Below are 15,705 nucleotides of genomic sequence, written 5' to 3'. Positions count from 1 at the left end.
TGTATGTTCAGTGTGTCCTCTGTTCTTCCTTTCTTCTCTACCTTAAGATGATTTTAACTAGTGTATAGAAAATGCATGTGGCCACCTCTGATTTTCAGCCCAGGGGAAGGGTTTTGATATATACATTATTATTCACCACAACTTTAGGTGGCAGACATACTAAAGGGCCTCATGCTAATGGAAAAGCATAAACGACCGGAGGCCTTTCCAGCACCACTGGATACAAATGCATTCTACTTTTATATGCAGATGAGCGAGTTGTAGGAGAACCATTTTCCTGTCCTAATAGAATAATTAAAGTGTATTAAATTCCCTGTTTTCCTATTAAATGTCTGGAATATATTTTTCCACAACATTTCCCTTGATAAATGCCTAAGTATTCTTATCTTTTTCTATAGAAAGATCTGGATTCACAGTGAGACCTGTGGCTGGATACCTCTCCCCACGAGACTTCTTAGCTGGGCTAGCCTATAGAGTGTTTCACTGCACGCAGTACATCAGACACGGATCAGATCCGCTGTATACACCTGAGCCGTAAGTATTCTCTGCTTCTGTTTTGTAGCTATGAAGTCAGGCTGCGGAGATTATTATGCAGCCGAGGATGCAGCACTTAAATTATAGCACATCCAATTATGCTAGGGTTCCTCTGTGCACAATACGACTAATGAACAACATCTGTCATTTTCTATCCAAGAAAATCAATAAAGGTTGGGTTCACTTGATTATAGGAAAATACATGTTTCACATTGCGTTTCTGCATGCAGATATGTCTTTGCAGTGCCCGTACGTCTTTACTTAGACTTGACTCTTCTTGCCAAATTATACCTAAAAGCAATTAGAAAAGAACACTCCAGTCTAGAATGAGCCTTCGGGATTTGACATGGGTACGATTCCAAATTTAGTCTGAAAGCTCACTGACTGCCACAAAGATAATGATTTGGACAAACTATGTATGCGCAGTCAGCTGTAATATTTATATACATTTTGGATCATTGCCAAAAAATAAAAATATTTCATTCATATAAAAATTCGAGCTGAGAAAATGCAGCACATGACATAGATTGGAGTGATAATGGAACATTTCACAGTAGATCATTAGCAGTGCTTGAGTATTAGTGCATTGGATCCCATGAAATAGCAGAACAATAGTTTCAAAAACATCCATACTTAAAAGGGGTATCCGGGACCTTACAAAAAATGTATCTAAGCACTAGCAGGCAGATAATGGCAACTTACCTGCCTGTTGTGCACGCTGACAGATCTCTCCTGCCGGGGATTCAGCTGCCTCTGCTGATGTGACAGGGCAGGTCTTTCTAGGTCATTTTGATTGACATCCGGTTCACCCACTTAGGCAGCTTGGCTCCGGCTGGCAATCAGAATGACCTTGGAAGTTCCACCCTGTCGGCAGAGCGGACCAGAAAAGAAGCCTCCTCTCTGTAGATGTGACATCACCAGATGCAGCTGAATCCCCGGCAGGAGCGGTCTGTGGCTATTCTCTGCCGGGGAGAACGGCGTCGGGCACAACAGACAGGTAAGTTGCAACTACCTGCCTGTTAGTGCTTAGATTCAGTTTTTTGATTTTTTTGTAGATTCCTGGATTCTTCCTATAGGAAAACCATTTTGTGCGACACCTAGAGCACTAGCAAATGCCAACACCCTTCTGTTTAGTCATAAGTATGGTTTAATGATTGCCAGCAATTTTTGTTAATTAAAACTTTTCTGTAAAAAGGACCTAACACCAGTGCCTGGTGGCTCAGTGGTTAGCATTCTTGTTTGCAGCGCTTGGGTTCAAATCCCACCAAAGACAACATCTGTAAGGAGTTTATTTGTTCTCCCTGTGTTTACATGGATTTCCCCTGGTTTCCTCCCACACCCCGAAGAAATACTGATAGGGAATCTAAATTGTGAGCCTCATTAGTGACAGCGATGATAATGTATGTAAAGTGCTGTAGAATATGATAGTGCTAGGTAAGCAAATCATGATAAATAGGTCAACCATGGTCAGTTTGTTTTTTACTCCTATTTTATTCCTGCTGCTCCCCTGATTATTCTGAGTTTTATATTTTTTTAATCCGCCTTATGTTTCCAGAGTTATAAGCCATTTATTTGTTGATAATTTTCAAGGTCTATACAAGGGGACATTGCTCAGTGGGTAAATAATACAAGCAGCCTAAGGACCCATCCCTAGAGAATTCCTTAGTAAAGACAATAAAAAGTAACATTCAATAAAAAAAACCTCATACAGTTAAGTCCATATATATTTGGACACAGGCAACATTTTTCTAGTTTTGGTTATAGCCATTATCACAATGACTTTTAAACAAAACAATTCAGATGCAGTTGAAGTTCAGACTTTCAGCTTTCATTTGAGGGTATCCACATTAAAATTGGATGAAGCAGAATTTAGGCCATATAAAACTATTTAAATATTAATGGCAAGGAACAGTTCCTGTTAAAAGGGGTTCTCTGTGAATGTGTCCAAAATGACCAGTGTAACGCCCAGGAGACCGGGATACCCAGCACCGGACCAATGGAGTCTGTCTCTTGAGGGGGATGTCACGGGTGGCTTGACCCGGTGCTGTGGCCTCAGGCAATGCACAGTGTAAGGGGTATCATGAGGGGACAGGCACTTACTTGATCAGCAGCAGGTTCTCCCAGCGGTGACGATCTCGATCCTGGATAGATGGCTATTGTCCAAATGAAAGACTGAGGCACTGAAACGTTTAACCAGTTTACTTTAACATAAAAGGATTTACAACCAGTCCTGTCACCGGAGTCTGTATGGGAACTCTGAGTTACTTTGACCCTGCCGGGGTCTTCGCCTCTTATTGTGCGCAATTTCTGTGTGGTCCTGCTGCTGTATGTGAACTGGCTGCCGGCCCAATCTGTCCCCTCCGGGTCCTGGTTCGACGGGCAACCCGAGTCCTTTTATCGGTTTACCCCCTCTGGGAGTACCGCTGAACTCTGTGTCTGTTGCTGCATCCGACCCTAGTGAAGCTGATATCACCTCACGTTTTTCCGGTTGCTGTATTATATATAATGAATACAGCCACGGATCCGGTATCCGTCTTTGCGCCTGTTCTGGGTAGTGATTAATGCTACCCGGTTCTCACAATGTCCTTTTTCTCTATCCCTCTTCTCCTCAGGCCGGTGATTTAGGCCTGGTAACAGTCACAGGGCTGTTAGAGATTCAACTGTATGACCTCTCACTATCAGCTCCTTGGCCCAACTGCCATTTTTTCTCTCAGACCAGAATGGATCAAGGGGAGTCTCTGGAGCTCCCCCTTCTGGCCGGAGGTGGTAGTGCAGTCTTGCTATTTTAGTATTTGTACTTACTGTCAGTAACTATTTTTGTGGCAAATACCCCTAGGGGTGCCACATTCCCCCTTAGTTAAGAACAGTACTCCGGGACTGTGGGACAATAACATTTTGAAATAACAATTAATATGTACAGAGTCTTAAAAATGAAAAGTTACAAAAACCACTCAAGGAAACAAAAATAGAGTTCTGTAAAAAGTCACTTCAAATAGCGTCCATTAATACAGTTCTATCCTTGAAGGTATTAGGAACGGCACTGTACTTAGTGTCCAGGAATTTAGTTCCATTTTTCCAACGGAGTTATCAATATAAAGTCTAAAGAAAGTTCAAAAAGAGCAAAAAGCAAAGTTCAAAAAGCAGTCTTTCCGGAGCTTTGATTTAGTGCCTCCGGGCTGATAAAAAGTTCAAGAATATGCAATAAGTTCATACAGACAAGTCTCTGTAGGCACTGGGCTTAAACGTTGCAGACTGATAGCAATGACTATACTACATTTTCTGTTTAACTATATACGGCATAACATATATACAATTCACATTATGAGCTTTATAGTTGGTAATCTGCATACCTGGCCGGTAATTGACCCTGGGTACTACGCTGTGATCTACGTAATAGCGGTGTCTCTTCATGTGGTGTACTAATGTCTACTGCGGATGTAGTATCTGCCCGCTCTGCTAAAGATAATTCCACGACTATGGAGTTGGCAAGTCCACCGTGAATGGGATTACTCTGACCAGGAATCTGTTCTTCCTGGCCTGGAACCTCCTGTAGTACGGGGTCAGCCTCTTCCTGTCTTGGGACTTCTGGTATTGGGTTCGGTGTTGGGTAAAAGGCCACCATGGGAACCACTACTGCACCATGGTATGTTAGTAGGGTTTTGGGAAAGTCTCCTATACAGGTGTGATACACTTCCTCTTCTTTTTCCTTTACTGGTTGAACCTGTATGGGTTGAATAACTTCTGGTTCTGGCTGGACAACGTCTGGCTCTTTCAATGCTTCCGGACATAATTTAAGATTGTCTCTTGACACTAGTACAGATGTTAAGCCTCCGTTTTTGCTAATGAGACACATTTTAGGATTATCCACTCTTGTTGGTAAAACTGTGTAGGGTACGGCTTCCCACTGATTGTCCAGTTTATTGGTTCGACGATTTCTCTTGAGCACTTGGTCACCCGGTCTTAATGGGGTCGCTAGAGCATTCTGGTTGAAAGTTCGCTCTTGTCTTTCTCTAGTTTGCTGAAGGCTTCTTTCCACATTCTCTTGCACTTGGCGATACTGCTTTTGCCGTATGATATCCCAATTGGAGTCTTGAACTTCTGCGTCTGGTTTCAGAATTCCCATTTCTAGATCGATTGGTAATTGGCCGGGTCTTGCACGAATAAGGTAAGCTGGGGTGCAGTTGGTGGAGCTCACCGGGACATGATTATACAGATCCACCAAGTCAGGCAATTTCTCTGGCCATTGATTCCTTTCTGTCTCAGGTAAAGTCTTTAGTAGGTCTATTACAATATGGTTCATCTTCTCGCATAAGCCGTTTATTTGTGGATGATAGGCCGTCGTCCGGATCTTTTTGCAACCATACATATTACAGAATTCTCTGAAGATCTCTGATTCAAAGGCTGTACCTTGGTCGGTGAGAACCTGTTCCGGATATCCATGGGGTCTACAAAAGTACGTTTGGAACGCTTTGGCTGCTGTTTTTGCTGTCAGATCTTTTACGGGTACTACTACCAAGAAACGTGAATAATGGTCCACGATGGTCAAGGCATAGACATAGCCGGACCGGCTTGGTGTCAACTTCACGTGGTCCATGGCTACAAGTTCAAGTGGTTGTTTGGTGATTATGGGCTGCAGTGGTGCTCTTTGGTTCTTTTGATCGTTTCTTCTGAGGTTGCACGGGCCACAATTTCTGCACCACTGTTCGATTGATTTTCTCATCCCGACCCAATAAAATCTTTCTCTTAGAAGTACTTCTAACTTTTTCCAACCGAAGTGACCAGCACCATTATGGTAAGCTTCGAGGACCATCTTCACATCTTGTTTAGGCACAATAATCTGCCAAACCAATTCATGTGTTTTCGGATTGGTGTATCTTCTACAGAGCTTCCCTTGATACAGGAACATTTTGCCTCTCTCTTTCCAGAGTTGATGCGTCTCTTCTGGGGCATCCTCATAGGGATATGCACTTTGCTCAGTCAACAGTTCCTTCACCAACTTCACAGCCGGATTGCTGTCTTGGGTGTCAGCCCATCTATGGTGTGCTAACGGATTAAAATTCACCTCTTGTTGTTTCTGATAGGTACTTGACTGATGATGTTTTGCCTTGGGACGATGGAAGGCTGGTAGTTCAATTTCTTCAAGCTCCCCCGTTTCCTCTTCTACATCTCTCAAGTGTGGCATCCGGGATAGGGCATCAGCATTTCCATTTTTGCGACCTGCTCGATACTTGATTATGAAGTTGTAATTAGATAACCGGGCTATCCATCGCTGTTCTAACGCACCTAATTTGGCTGTGTCCAGGTGGGTCAACGGATTGTTGTCAGTATAGACAATAAATTCTGCAGCGGCCAGATAGTGTTTGAAACGCTCCGTCACAGCCCAAACTACTGCCAGTAGTTCCAATTTGAAGGAGCTGTAATTTTCTGAATTTCTTTCAGTAGGCCGGAGCTTTCTACTTGCAAAGGCGATGACTTTCTCCCGACCTTCTTGCTTTTGTGACAGCACCGCTCCTAGTCCCACATTACTGGCATCGGTGTAGAGGATGAAAGGTTTATGGTAATCTGGGTATGCCAGAACCTCTTCTCCGGTTAGTGCCTTCTTTAGTTGTTCAAAGGAGTCTTCCCTTTCGTCGTTCCACTGAAAAGGAGGGTTTCGGTTTGAAGGTTTCTTCGTCTGCCCTACCAAGGTGTCTTGCAAGGGTGCTGCCAACTTGGTAAATCCTTTTATAAATCTGCGATAGTAACCCACCAATCCCAGGAATTGTCTCACTTCTTTTGCGCTGGTAGGTCTTGGCCAATCCCTTATGGCGCTTATTTTCTCGGGATCTGGTGCTACTCCCTCCAAACTCACGATGTGTCCCAGGTACTGTACCTTTGGCTTGAGAAGGTGACATTTGGATGGCTTGACTTTCATGCCATACCTGGATAAGGCTTCGAACACTTCTGCCAGGTCTATTAAGTGTTGTTCGTAAGTCTTTGTGTAGACAGACGATCATATCATCTAGGTACAGGAGGACGGTCTCGAAGTTCTTGTGTCCGAGGCAGCATTCCATCAGCCGCTGGAAGGTACCGGATGCATTGCAGAGTCCGAACGGCATGCGATTAAATTCACATAGACCCATTGGTGTGGTGAATGCCGTCTTTTCCTTATCTCGCTCAGCCACAGGGACTTGCCAATACCCGCTTGTTAAGTCTAAGGTGGAAAAATAATTAGCAGATTTCAAAGCAGTTAAGGACTCTTCTATCCTAGGCAAGGGGTAGGCGTCTTTATGGGTGATGTTATTAATCTTCCGGTAGTCTACGCACATTCTCATGGTTCCGTCCTTTTTTTTGACAATCACTAGAGGGGCCGCCCAGGGGCTACAGCTGTCTCTTATTACCCCGGCCTGTTTCATCTCCCTCAGCATATCTTTTGCACATTGATAGTGAGTGGGCGGTATGGGTCTATATCTTTCTTTTATTGGGGGATGGTCACCTGTGGGGATTGTGTGTTCTACCCCTTCTATCCGTCCGAAGTCCAATGGGTGTTTACTGAAGACTTGTTCATATTCCGTCACTAGCCTATACACCCCTTGTTTTTGATGGGTAGGTGTTGAATTTATGCCCACGTGTAGCTGTTGGCACCAATCCTCCATTTCTCCATCTGAGCCATTGCCTTCCACCTGACAGGTTGGTTCTAAGGGCTCAATGGTTGTGATGGCATTGTTGTCAACAGTATATAGCTTTGCCATTGTAGCATACCTTGGCAAAGTGACCTCTTCCTCTCCACAGTTCAAAAGTCGTACCGGCACTCGTCCCCGGTGTACCTCGACTATCCCTCGTGCTGTGAGTATAGTGGGCCTGCTGTCGGTGTACACTGGTTCTATTAAGGCTTGATAATCTCGTCCCTTAGTACCAATGGCTGCTCTACACCATACCAGCATTTCTGTTTTTGGTGGGATTACAATAGACGTTGGATCACTTACCCTCACACTGCCGATTTCTCCACCTGCAACTTCTACCTGTTGCCTTAACATCAATACTTTTATTTCCCTCCGGAGAACTCTCTGCTGGCAGGATTGGGCAGTTTCAGCAATTTGCTGTAAGACAGAAATGACTTCGGAAAAGCAGTTCTCTAACACATTCATTCCTATCAATACAGTTGGTTCACAGTTCCGCCGGTCAACATCAACAACAATTATACCCTGTTTCTTCAGTTCTACTTTACCAATCTTTATGGTCATCCCCCTGAATCCTAGTTTCGGTACCAACTTACCATTACTGGCCCATATATCTAGTTCAACATCAGAGGGCCCTTTATCAATATCTGCATCAGCCCAGTACCTCTTATAAAGGATATACGGTATAGATGAAATCTGGGAACCTGTGTCCAGCAAAGCGTTGAGGGGAATTCCGTCCAGCACGATAGGGATAATGGGTCGTCCTCCGATGTACCTGTCGTGCCAGGGTGTTGGGCCTTGAAAGTTCATTCCTGCGAAGCGGCCCGCATTCCCAGGGGATTCCCGTTTAAATCACAATCTCGTGCAAAGTGGCCCGGCTGCTGGCAACGGCGGCAAATGGGCTGTCCATCCGGTTGGTAGCGGTCGCGGGGTCGTCCTCTCCATGTCGGGTATCTCCGGGGTCTCATCCATGGAACATCCTCTCTACAGTTTGCCAACTCCATCTTGTGTCCTCTCATCTCCTGCATGGTTTTAGCCATTGAAGCAACAACATCAGCTAAAGAGTCAAGCTTTTGTTGAAGAGCCTCATTAGTACTGGGCCCCAGGGGCTTAGCAATGGCCCCAGACATAGCTGATGTCACTGGCACTCCCTGTTGTTGAGGTGCCTCTGCCATGGGTTGCGCAGGATCCTGATCCCGAGGTGCCTCTGCCAGCTGGAGACGTATAGCGCTCTCCTTTAATTGGGCAAATGTCAATTCAGGGTTCTTAAAAACAAGCATGCTCACATGCCCCCGGTGAGAAGGGGTGTAGAGTCCCTCAATAAATTGATCTCTTAGCAGTTTATCCGCTCCGGTGTTAAAAATGGGTTCAGCCAGTGTAAGTGATTTAAGGTCTTCCTGCAGGTTTAAGGCAAAGTCTCTCACGCCCTCATTAGCTTTTTGTTTGCAACTAAAGAATCGTATTTTAGCTTTGCTGCTGGCCGTGGTTTCAAATGTAGCTTTTAATCCAGCAAATATGCGTTCAACAGTGCCTTTTAGATCAGCTGCCCATGCTGTGACTTCTCGCTTAGCATGGCCACTTAACTGCATCATCAGGAGACTAACACGCTGAACTTCACCCACAGGGAACATGTCAAAATGGGCCAGCATCTTTTCTCTGAAATCGTCAAGGGTATTAGGCTCACCTTCATACATTGGAAGCCATGGGCCACCCGGGGTATATGGCATCAGCACCGGCATGATGGGCGCCACTCCTTGCACCGCTGTGCTGCCGGACTCTCTATTGACACTCTGTCTTTCAGCTGCGTTAGCTTTGCCGAGTGCTGCGGCGTCTCCGTGCTGCGACATACTGTGCCCCCTTAGTTAATCCGGACCCTTCCGGTCCTCCGCTTCCGTCGGGATAGTGTAGATTCGTTCCGCTGTGCAGCAGGATCGATTTTCCCCTTGCTCTGATGTCAGAGCGCTCAGCTTGGTGCCGCCCACAATGACACGCCCCCTGCTGCTCCCACCCACCGCGCTCTGTAATGGCGGATTCTGAAGTTTTTCAGTTAGACTGGGGCTCAGGTGATGGCGTAGCTCAATTAACAGTCTCGTGCCTAACGGTTATGAAGTGATTACCTCAGGGGATGGCGGCCATCTTTACTCCATTATAACCAATGGGGAAAAGTCACTTTCAATAGTTTTCAATGGGGAATGGATTTTTCTTTAATAAAGTCAATTTTCAAGATTTTTCATCCCAGTTTTCACAGTTTTGGGCTCCAATCACGGCACACAATACCCGGTATACGGGCTGGCTAGATCCTGTTCGTGACGCCAATTGTAACGCCCAGGAGACCGGGATACCCAGCACCGGACCAATGGAGTCTGTCTCTTGAGGGGGATGTCACGGGTGGCTTGACCCGGTGCTGTGGCCTCAGGCAATGCACAGTGTAAGGGGTATCATGAGGGGACAGGCACTTACTTGATCAGCAGCAGGTTCTCCCAGCGGTGACGATCTCGATCCTGGATAGATGGCTATTGTCCAAATGAAAGACTGAGGCACTGAAACGTTTAACCAGTTTACTTTAACATAAAAGGATTTACAACCAGTCCTGTCACCGGAGTCTGTATGGGAACTCTGAGTTACTTTGACCCTGCCGGGGTCTTCGCCTCTTATTGTGCGCAATTTCTGTGTGGTCCTGCTGCTGTATGTGAACTGGCTGCCGGCCCAATCTGTCCCCTCCGGGTCCTGGTTCGACGGGCAACCCGAGTCCTTTTATCGGTTTACCCCCTCTGGGAGTACCGCTGAACTCTGTGTCTGTTGCTGCATCCGACCCTAGTGAAGCTGATATCACCTCACGTTTTTCCGGTTGCTGTATTATATATAATGAATACAGCCACGGATCCGGTATCCGTCTTTGCGCCTGTTCTGGGTAGTGATTAATGCTACCCGGTTCTCACAATGTCCTTTTTCTCTATCCCTCTTCTCCTCAGGCCGGTGATTTAGGCCTGGTAACAGTCACAGGGCTGTTAGAGATTCAACTGTATGACCTCTCACTATCAGCTCCTTGGCCCAACTGCCATTTCTTCTCTCAGACCAGAATGGATCAAGGGGAGTCTCTGGAGCTCCCCCTTCTGGCCGGAGGTGGTAGTGCAGTCTTGCTATTTTAGTATTTGTACTTACTGTCAGTAACTATTTTTGTGGCAAATACCCCTAGGGGTGCCACACCAGCATCAGATCTTTAAGGCTACAACTAGAGATGAGCGAACCCAAACTTAAAAGTTTTGGGTACATACTGGACAGTTAGCGTCTGGTGGTAAACGCTGAACGCGGACTTCTCCCAGAAATCCATTGCACTGTTCGGAGCTCCGGTAGGAGAGAGAGAGATGAGAGAGATTTTTTTCCAGCTCAAAAGTTCAGGTCCTCATTATTTTCAATAGGGTTCGGGTTTTGATTCCAGTTCAGGTAAAGTTCTAGTACCTTAACTAGTACTAGTAAGGTACCTTATCAGGGGACGCCATGATAGTAATGCTGGTGCAGGACGCCCCCTGAGGAAGCGGCAACTTTTGATCGCGAAACGCGCGTTGGGGTTTGTAACCGGGATCCAGACGGGACGTCTACTCCACTCCACTCCACATGGGTAATTAGTACTTTTGTATATGCAGTGTGTGCACATTAGTTTGCGGCCATTACCATAGCACTTGTCTATGTGCTGATATTGTTTAGCCTGGCTATCTGAACGTTAACAAATGCTTCTGTGTGCACTTACTGGCAGCACGGTTGCTGCATGCTGATGAGTCAGTAATTCACTGTGCCATTGTCCCGGTCTGTGATTCATGGTTACCGCTGTACCAACGGATTTAGTCACGTATTTGTCACCTCTATTTGTATGGTAATATTATGTCTTTGGAAATTTAGTGTTTTTCAATAAAGTTTATATTTTGGGTATACTTTTTTGGCTACGTTTTGGCTCATGGTCCTCCTATTTTTATTACGTATGGTTGAGTCGCCAATTTTTTTTGTTGTGATTTTCGACTGATGTTTATTTATATATAAATCAATTATAAACCTGTTCTGCTCAGTCAGTCTTATATGTTTGCAATAATGTAACATGGCTCGGAGTGGTAGCCATGGGTGAGGTACTTATCCCGGCACACTGCATGAAGATGAGGGTCCTTGCTGGGTGTGTGAGCTTTGTCTATCGGGGCGCTACGTCCTTGCGGGCCACATGCTACTGACGACTTTTATTGTCCAGGACCAGATGTTGGAAGGTTCATTGAGGGAAACAGACTATCACTAAACAGCCACTTGGTGGGAAGTATGTACGATAGCAGGACCATAACTTCACGAATGATTCCTTACAACACAGAGCATTTTCACACATGGTCTCTTTATTTCTTCTACATTTACTTGTTTCTACCTTCACTAGTCTTGTTTCCTTCACCACATCCCAGCACAATACTACAGTCCAGTTAATGTGAGTCCTATTCTCAACCAGTGGTTCCATGTCCTAGCTTCCTCTTAAAGGAACTAGTTTGCCAATACTTAGCTTTTCTGCTTATAACGCCTTGTAACTCCTGCCCACGACACTCATTGTCTGACGGTCTCTGTTCGGTCCTGTTACCTTTCTGAGTTATAAACTCAGATGTTCTATTTCAGGCCCCATCTTTGGTTGATCACTCTGTCCTTCTATAGCTTTTCCTTTCTTTCTCAGGATCACACACTTCACTGGCTCAGTCACCACTCACTTTGGGGACACCCAACTCATGTGGCTCTGCTGAGTACTCAGACCAAAGCTAGCTGCAAGCTAGGCCCTGTCTGACTTCTTGAGAAGAAACTCTCTGTCCCTTGACCTTATCCTCTCCCACTCTGGGCTGGTCCAAAACATTCACCCTAACTAACCCTACAGTTGGGCAGACCACAACACTATCACCAATAACGCTTGTCACAATACACATTAATACAAGGGGAACCTGTCTTCAAGGGGAACCATGGACAGTATGTCATCTCCTTAAAGTAGGGCACAGGGGCCAACTGAGTAGAATGGGTAGTTTACAACTGAAAACAGAAGAGGACTGTAGCAGGGGAAAAACTACTCCAACAGCCAGGAAAGTTTTTCTTCTCCTGCTTCAGCCTGATCCAGCTGTAATCCTGTAAATGAGTGCTTGTTCATGATGATGCTTCTCACCCTGATAGGAAATTGCTCTATTATAACTCAGAAACATTTGTCCCAAGCACTGTTCTTCCGTCAACATGTCCTTATGCATGCCTAGGATTGGTTGCAGCCTGAAAAATGTGAGGGTAGCACATTTGGATAACTTCTCGGAGACTCTCTTTAAGTAGCCATGTAGCCACACTGTCTGCAGCCTTGTGATCTGCATTTTTCTGTATATTCAGTAAATTGTTTGTCAGTGATTCTTGACATATGGGAACTACATTGCTACATATTACAATGATTGCTTAAACATATTATTTCTTTTAAACAAATGGGAATAATGTAGGATTTCTAATTAGAAATTAGGTGATTATCAGCATTTCACATTAAAGGAGATTTTTTTTGTCTATAAATTCTTGTGGAACTGTAACTGAATACCAAGTCATGCAATAAGTTGATCAGTTAATCAGAGAAAAAGTCACATACATGTTTTTATAACCTATGATTTGATACAGGCATGAGCTTATTGTAATGAGCTCTTTTAGAATTTTGCCCTAAAACAAAATAATCATTCTCTGGCAACGTGACAGTGAGTACTTGGTAACATAGATTTGCAAATCAAAGAATCATCACAGAGAAAACTTGGAGGTGGCTGATTGAAACTTGACTGAGGTAGAGCTGCATCCGTACTAAGTTGGCTCCGACTACTGTGAGGCACAGTACAAGGTTTCTACCAGATGTTCACCATTAGATGTGCAAGTGGATGTGGACATCACTAATTAAATATCCAGCTTGTGGTCCCAATTTAGGGTTGCAGACAGCAGTCATTGGGCTCATACTCACTTGCGTGAAATACGGTCAAGTCTCGCAGGTTAAAACCCAGCTCTGCTGCCGGCACTCCAGAGCGGAGTGTGCGGCCTCACAGCAATACATGGAGCTGCACGCTCCGCTCCCAAGTGCCGGCGGCAGAACCGGGTGTTACCATGCGAGACTCAGCCGTATTTCATGCAAGTGAGTATGAGCCCTTAGGCTGGCCATACACATTAGGTGGCAACACACATCAGAGCCGACTCTCCCATACACAGGAAAGATACTGTGTTCTCTATGAGGAAGCCAATGAGTGACACATCAGCCGGTGGCTTATTTCAGGGAGAACATTGCTATTGGTGGTCTGAAATTGGACATTTGCGATCAACGTATCTGCTGACCATTAGTCAGCAGGTGTCCCCACATTAGACTGTTGGCCGAACCCATTGGTATCGACAGTTTAGCCTACATTTGTGTAATGTGTAAAGTCAAAAAACATTATGAAATACAACACCAGTGTGGATAGAACACCAAGGTTGATAACCAAGCTAGAATATTGCAGAACAGATCATAGGTCAGGTGAAAGGTCGATGGTCAAGCATTCGGTACACATGAAATCAGATCAAGGCAGGGACCATCAAACACATGGATTAAATCCACTTTGTGAAGACTCATGTGTGTGCCCTTGCTAGATCAATGATTCTCTAGACATAGGGCAAGTAAATGATGAACCTTCTCACAATAATTTAGTTTATTAGAGATCTGAATGGGTTCCATGTTGCCTCCTCACTCTGCTTGATCAATCCACAGTTGTTCAATCCTCATGTGAGCGAGTGTGAATTGTATGCATGCATTGCTTATGTCTGAGGCTAATCTGCTGACAACACCGAGACCGGGGTAATAATATTTCACATTCACATCCAGGGTATCAGAATATTATACTCAAATGAAAATAGCGCTACTGTTAGATTTGACATATTCCCTCTCCTGCTGTACTGTGTCTTATTTAGATTGATGGCAAGGATGTTAAAGTCTCTCTCCTGTGAAAATCAAATTCATGTGAATGGGATGGTAATGGAAAAGAGCTTTAATAACTGCATATCAGCCAAAAAATGCTTGCTAGAGCAAAAGTGAATGTATTATAAGAAGGATTTTCCATCAGGAAGACAAATATATCTCCAACACAGGAAACACTTGGAAGAGTTGGGTGGGGGAAATAAATATGTATTCTATCTATCTATCTATCTATCTATCTATCTATCTATCTATCTATCTATCTATCTATCTATCTATCTATCTATCTATCTGGATACCGTAGACAGGGTTGGACTGGCCTTGCAGGGTATTGGGAAAATCCCCGGTGGGCCCTAGCAGTGGACCAGGGAGATTGCGGTGGGAAGAAGAGAGAAAAAAGTCTGTAGTTTTAAGGGGCACAGACTCATTAAAAGCGCAGGCTAAGTATGTGCAGGGGCGCGCGCACACTGTGATCATTACCTGAACTGCTGCAGCACACGTCCCGATCAACACTGATGAGTGTGCGCATGACTTCTGTGTCATGCGCCGCATGTGATGGGTGGACACATTCAGCCGCCGGCCTCTGCTAGGTCGACGGCCATTTTCAAATGAGAGCGCCGGATTTGCAGAGGAAGAAGACACCGTCGAGGTTGCAAGAAGGTAAGAGGAATCTTTTTTTTTTGTCTCTTTTCTCTCTCTCTGTGCATGCGGCATGGTGCAAGGGCCAGGATGGATATATGAGGGGGGCAGGACAAGGGACCAGGATGCATATATGGGGGCCAGGATGCATATATCTTGGGGGCTAGGATGCATGTACTGTATATGGTGGGTATGGATATATGGGGGCCAGGATATATATATATATATATATATATATATATACTGTATATATATATATATATAGGGCCAGGATGGATATATGGAGGGGCCAGAACAAGGAACCAGGATGTATATATGGGGGTCAGGATGGATATATGAAGGGGCAATGGTGGATATATGGAGGGGCCAGGATGGATACATGGGGAGCCAGGATAGATATATGGTGGAGTCAGGATGGATTTATGGAGGGGTCAAGACGGATATATGGAGGAGCCTAATGGATATATGGGGGAGACAGGATGGATATATGGAGGGGCCAGGATGGATATATGGGGGAGTCAGGATGAATATATGGAGGGGCCAGGATGAATATATGAGGAATCCAGGATGGATAAATGGCTGTGCCAGGATGGATATATGGGGGAGGGGGGGCAGGATGGATATATGGGGGAACCAGGATGGATATATAAAGGGGCCAGGATTGATATATGATTAGCTGCGGGTGGTCTGGGGCCAGGCTGGACAAGAGACATTGGAGGCCAGGCTGGGCATATTATAAAATAAAGGGTGCCAGGTTGGATGAGATTATTAAATAAAGGGGGCCAGGTTGAGGAACATGCTATATTAGTTTATGGTGACAAGTGGGGGACATAATTTCTTTAGGGTCCAATTAGGGACATTATTACTACTGTAAAATAACTTACTTTTTAGGATACTGTTTTCCATGGAGTAAGCAAA

At 44.9% G+C, this 15,705-nt stretch overlaps 1 protein-coding gene across 1 annotated transcript in view; it reads left to right on the top strand.

Moving 5' to 3' along the window:
- The window catches only part of TPH2 (tryptophan hydroxylase 2), a 742,941-nt gene that overhangs the window by 204,439 nt on the left and 522,797 nt on the right, over positions 1-15,705 (top strand). Inside the window, exon 7 of the mRNA XM_069764593.1 lies at positions 399-534. Within this exon, the coding sequence (XP_069620694.1) occupies positions 399-534 (136 nt within the window). The remainder of the gene's footprint in view (positions 1-398; positions 535-15,705) is intronic.

The sequence above is a fragment of the Ranitomeya imitator genome, chromosome 4 (assembly GCF_032444005.1).
Source record: "Ranitomeya imitator isolate aRanImi1 chromosome 4, aRanImi1.pri, whole genome shotgun sequence".
NCBI classification, from domain to species: domain Eukaryota; kingdom Metazoa; phylum Chordata; class Amphibia; order Anura; family Dendrobatidae; genus Ranitomeya; species Ranitomeya imitator.
The sequence above is the reverse complement of the archived record's forward strand: the minus strand, read 5'-3'. Positions and strand labels throughout refer to the sequence as shown.